This window comes from Trichogramma pretiosum, unplaced genomic scaffold (assembly GCF_000599845.2).
Source record: "Trichogramma pretiosum strain Unisexual culture from Peru unplaced genomic scaffold, Tpre_2.0 scaffold37, whole genome shotgun sequence".
Classification (NCBI taxonomy): Eukaryota; Metazoa; Arthropoda; class Insecta; order Hymenoptera; family Trichogrammatidae; genus Trichogramma; species Trichogramma pretiosum.
The window spans coordinates 1,000,712-1,007,930 of record NW_019641622.1 but is presented as its reverse complement, the minus strand read 5'-3'; the positions used below and the strand labels follow the sequence as shown (position 1 = coordinate 1,007,930).

At 39.7% G+C, this 7,219-nt stretch overlaps 1 protein-coding gene across 1 annotated transcript; it reads left to right on the top strand.

Annotated features, from left to right (window-relative positions):
- Nucleotides 1-3,614: 3,614 nt before the first annotated feature.
- LOC106649706 (putative ankyrin repeat protein RF_0381) lies at nt 3,615-6,301 on the top strand. The gene is made up of 2 exons (XM_014367280.2): nt 3,615-5,226; nt 5,437-6,301. Exons 1-2 carry the CDS (start codon nt 3,696-3,698, stop codon nt 6,057-6,059), a joined length of 2,154 nt encoding a protein of 717 aa, XP_014222766.1. The 5' UTR covers nt 3,615-3,695; the 3' UTR covers nt 6,060-6,301.
- The last annotated feature ends 918 nt before the right edge of the window (nt 6,302-7,219 follow it).

Below are 7,219 nucleotides of genomic sequence, written 5' to 3'. Positions count from 1 at the left end.
AATCTCTTGTAATGCGCTCTTCGTCGTCGTCGCGTGCTGTGCTCCTAGGCTCCGCTGGCTTCCAAACATTAATATCAAGCGATACACACACATGTATACACTGTATATAAACTTGGACTGCTTCTGCCATTTAATCCGGTTATTAATACTACCGAGCGCTGCGCTTCGTCGTCGTCGTTTGTATGTATGTACGTCGTGCGCGTATATAGGTAAGTCGCTGACAATCGTCGATGTATACACATACACGATACATACACGTGTGCATTAATGGTGTATACACGTGTGCGGCAGCGCGTCGCGTCGCTGCCTTGTTTCTCTCTATATATATAACTATACCTACTCGCAAAACTTGCCATCGCCGCAGCAAACTATCTCTCTCTCTCTCTCCCTCCACTTTCTATATATGTACGAGTCCGAGAGAGAGCTTGTAATCCGCTCCTCGCGCGCGCTCGCATCATCCTCTGCTGCTGCTACATTTCCGACCACCAGCACCACGATGCGCATAGCGCGGGCGAGAGAGAGAGAGATAGAGAGAGAGAGAGAGAGAGGCATCGAGCTTGTTGAAGCTTAAACCGCTTATATGCATAAATACGATTGCGCCGCAATTTATATCCTCTTTCGTGTGGATTGCTCATACAACGCGCGCGGCTATTTATCAACTGTACTAGCTCCCTTGAGAAGCAGTAATGTACTTTGACGATCGTGAGGGACTTTTGCGATTTGACCTATTGGAAGCTGCTGCTGCTGCACTGCTGCACGTGCCTCGTGCGTTGCACGGTTGCAAGCACGTTGCACGCGAGCGTGTATTTATCAATATAGCGCGCGCACGTGCCGCTCGCAAGCTCTATACTCCACGCCTCGCTCGGCAACTTGCTACTCTCGATGAATTAACTGCACATGTTCGTAAGTAGTTGCAACTTTGAGTTCAAACGGCCTACTAGCTCTCGCTCGCGATGTGTGTGTGTGCGTGTGTCTGTAAGGGGCATGCACGAGATCCGATGGCATTTGCACGTATAATGTACATGCATGCATGCAGCAAGGCGCGTCGCCACTTTGATTTCCCAAACTCTCTTACCACCCCCTCTGTATTATGGACCGAAGTCTTCGTTTTGGTCGACGATTGGACGATAAATCATTGCATTTACATCGATTTATTCAATATTAGTATAAACCTTCGTTCGATCGTTTTTGTCGTACGAGACAAAAGAAATAGAAGCGAAGTCGAGCTTATTCCCCTGTGTAATGAAAAGTGAAACATTCCATTTACGCAAATGGCGCGGACTATATGGATACAGTCGTCGTCGCAAGCTTGAATTAACTTCGATTCGGCGATAGCTCGGGAGAAAATCCAGCAGTCTCATAAATCTCTTTCCTCCTATGTATCCCCGCAGCAGTAGCAGCAGCAGTCGCGCTATATACAACTACACACATACACACAACAACAACAAAAAAAGGAGTAGCAAGAGAGTAAAAGAAGGCGGGTGAGCTGGTGAGTGAGTTGCCTCCGTGCACTACTAGCAACGGCAAAAAAATAAAGGACTCTGGAAACGGCGGCGGCGCATTACACGCGTGCCGTACAAACGCGCGCGCCGAGCTCAACTGCCGAGTCTCTAAGTAAAAAGTTTACAACTATATATGGCGAGATTCCGTATATACGATTCTCTGGCGCTCTTTCCCAGCTCGCGCTGATCGGCACACACACACACACACACCGAGATTTAGGGGTGTATGTGTGCGCGCGCGCACTTGCCGCGCGATCCGTGTGCACCGCTAAAGGCCTTTTGTGCACCTATAGCTCACCCCGTCTCTCGCTCTCTTACTCTCGCGCTCGCACCCGAACAATGCCAATCGATTAGCCCGAGATTTATACTGTATAGCGCCGTTCTTTTTTTCGGCTGCTGCTACTGCTGCTTCTGCTCGAAAGAGATTGATCGTTGCGCTCGAGGCTTTTTTGGATTATTTCCTCCTTCTTTTCCTTTTTCCAGCAGCCCCCTGCTCGTATATACCCTTGCGCGCCGCGGCAGGTATAAGAGATGGCCGCGCGTACCAGAGGCGCCCATAAGTAAGCCGAGCGTCTGTTTTAAAAGCATTCGTTTATTCGCTCAACATACGACGATGCCGTGCGGAGTAAATGGTATTAAATCGGTTATGCGCAAAGCTCGATTTTTGTGTGTGTTCAAGTACGTTTTACATATACTTGCGTGTATGTGCGAGTATTATTGCACATCGAGTCTTAATTCAACAATGAACGGGGGGAGGGGGTGGTTGGGGGCTGAGTGTTACACACTTCTCTCCGCTACGAGAATACGAGCCTGTACGCTGCTGCCGAGTATGCAAATATACGCCTACGAGTAGTAGTAGAACTATATACACCATATATACTCATAATGATATACGCTCGAGCTGTATATAGGCTGCGTACTATATGCGTACACTTCCACACACACACATATATATGAATTGCTAACAGCGTTAGCTCTAATACCTGTGTGCTTTCCTATTATCTAACTAATCTTGTTATCTTTCATCTGCCCCTGGTACTTATGGTAATAATACAGCGCTATATACATCGTTGTCGCTGCTCGTCGCTGCTGTTGCCGTAGTTGTCGTCGTTTTCGTCGGAAAAACAGCGAGATGGGAGAAAAAAAAGGAATTATAATCAATTTTTAGCGCTGACGAGCTCGTATACTGTTTTATGTGTAGTATATAAAGTTTATATCTGCGCATATGTACTCATTAGCAAGATATACACACGCATACATTTGCGCGCTCTCTCTTTCTCTTTCTCTCTCTCTCTCTCTCTCTCTCTCTCTCTCTCATTTCATCAATCCATTTTAAAACAACTTATAAGCCCCTTTCTCTCTCGCTCTCTCTCGCTCTTGCAAAGTCTACTTGGAAATTGAAATCCAATTACTCTTGCATTAACTGCCTTGTGCGCATGCAGAGCGTGAAGCCTCTGCGCCGATGCTCAGCGGCGATGGAGCAAAATCCCTAACTGCTTTGATTGGTTTTACCTGGACGGATCGCAGCAGTGGCGCGGCGCTACTGCCGCTGCTGCATATAATCCAAAGAGGTCTATATATATCGCATAAGCACGATTTCGGCCAGGACCGTAGCAGATTATTCTGTATTTTTGCTTTTATTTGCGTCAAAAATCAGCCGAAGTGTAACTTCTGAGTGACTTTTCCTTTTTGATTGAATTTTTTTTCGCAGACTTTTAGTTTTTTGCGTACTTTAATTTTTGACAATTGCATTTGCATTTAATTGGGAAAGTAAATTACCTCTCTGCGCGTGGCTGCATATAAAGCTAGCCAAAATCTCATTTCGACTGGGCGCTGCAGAATAGATTTTGCGTATGACGTAAGCAGGAATCTCTAACGTAGTCAGTGTTTTTCTCTCTCTCTTTCTCTCTCGTACGAAATCATATTTAAAGACTTACGCTCACACACATAATACACGCTTATATAATTTTTAAACTATTCGATCGCTGACATAAATACCCAGCAATAATAACGGCGACGATGTAAATAAGGAAACTTTTAGAGTCAACAAACTCTACACAAAACGAGTAGAGGGGACGAAGGAACAATCAGCAACTGGCTTTGCGGCTTAATTTCAGTTCGTCGTTATATTTAGAGCTGATTAAAGCTCACAGTTAATTTAGTGTGTTTCTGTTCAAAAACGCGAGTTTCACGATGTCTGAATCCAAAAAATTAGTGTTAAGACCGATACACAATGCTATTGAAATGGACAATTTGGACGAAGTAGAATCGGCGTTGAAAAGTGGTATCGATCCAAATACGACTGATGACTCTGGCAAGACAGCTCTAAATTACATATGTAATCTACCTAAAATTACGAAAACCCATTGGAAAATGGCTCAAAGTCTCATACATTATAATGCTGACGTCAACATCAGAGATGACAACGATAACAGTCCGATAATGAACTTGTTTGATGAAAAGCGTAATTATAAATTACGTAAGAAAGTGTTTGATTTATTATTGGAGAATGGAGCCGATGTCACAATCGTAAACGACGATGGCGATACCGTACTGCACATAATTCTTCAATGTGGTCACCTTTTCCCAAACATGACAGAAGAAGTTGAAAAGCTGTTGAAACGCGGAGTCGATGTAAACATCAAAAATATAAATGATATTTCTGTACTTCACTCTGCGGTTTCATATTCTGCGAATCTCAAAGCGGTTGAGCTGCTTTTGAAAAATGGTGCTGACCCGAATGTCTGCGACGCAGAAGGAAAAACACCCTTAAATAGGCTCTGTATCGAAAAATTATTGACAAAGAATGATTTCAAAATGATTCAACTTCTCATCCAATACAAAGCCGACGTTAATTCCAAAGATATTGACGATACGAGTGCTATAATGAACCTCTTTGAGCCTTGCTACCAGTACAATGCTAAATTGTTGTGGAAAGTTTTCAAGTTATTAATATGTAACGACGCCGATGTCACAATCGCAAACAAGAATGGTGGAAACTTATTGCACGGAGTACTTCCTTATGGATCATTTTTTCCATATTTAGCAGAAGTCATTGAAATACTATTGAACAAAGGTGTTGATCCAAGTAAGGCCGATCAAGATGGCAACGCACCCTTGAATTATATATTTCGTTTTGGCGATGTTGAAGTACAAAAATATACTTTGAAGAGATCCGATTTAGAGACATATTTGAAAGTACTGATATTTTTGGCGAAAAACAATGCCGATCTTTCACACATCGGCAATGATGGCAAAACTGTATTGCACTCACTGGTTATCAAGCTAAGCTCATATCTTCAAAGACTCTATGACTGTTACTATGAAGAGAATGGTCAACTAATTTTGGAATACATGCATAAGTACATTGACATTCTTCTATGCCATGGACTAGACGTCAATGTTCAAGATCGAGATGGATTTACCCCACTCAACTATGCGATGTTGCACGGCAACTACGACATTGCCAAATTTCTTTTGTATCGCGGAGCTGACGGATCCACTGTGCAATACAAAGGCGGATATTTCGAGGCTGAAAATCGTATCTTACGAAATCTACATATAATTGATAACATACATAATATGCTAAGTGTTATCCACCATTTGGATAATGAAGGTTTTCAAATGATGAATCATCAACGTTTATCACTGTGCCAATTTTTGATTGGATTCGATTTTCCTTTGGAGGCAAATCCTCGTTACTTAACAAACGTTTTGAACTTAGGTGAGAACACAGAAATCTGTCTTTATACGTTGGCCATAGCACACATAGATAAGTCTTTAAAATCAATTTCTAGAAAATATTCAATTAGAAAATTACAACACGAATTAAAAAATAAATAGTATGAATTTATTGTATGCTACGGTATCCGTGTAATTCACTTTAAACCAATAGTAATAAACATAGCTTTAATGACAACTTTTTCTTATCTAGGCTCTGATTCTACAATAAGAAGCTTCTTTGAAAAACTATTTTGTAACTTTCCGGACCTTATCAATGCACCAAACCAATGCACCGAACCAAATCAATGCACAGTGGATCATAGAACTGCAGCATGCTATTATATTTATCGATATCTTTTCATGGTAGAATATGTAAAAATGTACATAGATATTGAAACAAACAATTTTTTGCGGGATATTTTAATTTTGCTTGATTCCAATAATTATGAAATATGTAAAACTTTTATGGAACATGTAGATTATAGCGTTGTAGGACAAATTGAGTTAGCTAAAACCACGATGATAGGCAATAACATTTCACTTTTAGATCTTTGCACTTCTAGTCCTGAGGAAACGTATCCCTTATTAATGAATAATGATTATGAATTGGTATTCGAGTTAGTAAATTCGAAAGGTTTCAGGAAAAATTTTTGTGAAATCGGAGAAATTATTAAAGGTTGCATCATTAAAAGTTTAAGTCATCAATTTACGTCCAAATCGCTTGGAATATTCTCTCAGGGTAAACTACCCAATGAATATTGCAATAAAATCATCAAGTTTTTAAAAGATGAAGATTTGGTGTGTGCTTATAAATTATTTATGAAGGAATCTTAATCCAATGCTCATATTTATATGTATACATTGTTTATGATCGTTGTAACCAACAAGTAAAATAAAAATATCGCATTGATTAAAATTTTTATAAATATAATTATTAGTTTATATCTACTATGTATGAAGTTGATTATGCGTGAACTATCTCATAAAAAATTTTTAAAATTTTGTAAGAACGTATAACAATTTCATTGACTGAAATAGTAAAAATCGACTTATAAATATAGTTGTTATAAAATCTATTATTTGTGTATATTTTTTTTGCTAGCCATACTTATTTTCCACATATACGTACAAATTATGCTGTTTAGGTGCCGGAAACAATCAGTTATCGAATCTACTTGAGAATCTAAAACAAGCCGTGTCAATTTGATAGCGACCAAAATTTTTTTTAACAATCCTACGAATTTTCATGCTATTCCGTTACCGAGACTTAATTCGAATCCAGTATGTATCCAGATACGAAGATATTCAATTTTTTAATTTTTTTACATCATCTCATTTTATTTTCACAGTTACCATTAATTTTTGATACGATTGACTTACGACCATATTTGGTCTCTTTCATGAATTTGAGGTCTCGTTTTGAACAATTTTTGAGCAAAGTATTACATGTTTTTTTTCTACAACCAGTGAAAATAATTTTAGCCTAATACACTTGCCGTGTATTTAAGCATACGCAATTTAAAAAAACACGAATTAGAATAATATATTTCTGTTGAAGATGTTCGATTCATTCAGTCAATTATTAAAAAAAAAGTTCTTACGTACAATTAAGTTGTTTATATTAATTATTGACCGAAAATAGGGGCAACGAGGGAAAAGTCAAAAATCTCGACCACGGCTATTTGTCGATCGAATCTTTTTGACGAGCAGTGACTCCTATATAATACGATACCAGTTAACGTACAGTAACTCATCATATCCAAACGAAGTATCTCTCGAAAGAAAAATATTTTCAGCTCGACACGTGCAACGAAAGGTCCTTTCCGTTTTTTTCGCCCTTTGTCCCTCCCTCCTGTCCTCCGTGACCATTGTGGTATATAATATGCCTTTTATGCGGCACACACATGTTTCCATTCATATTTCATCTGCGTCCCTTTGGCTCTCGGTGAAAATGTACGTATATATATTTTTGAGCTTGCGGGGATCAAGAGTAT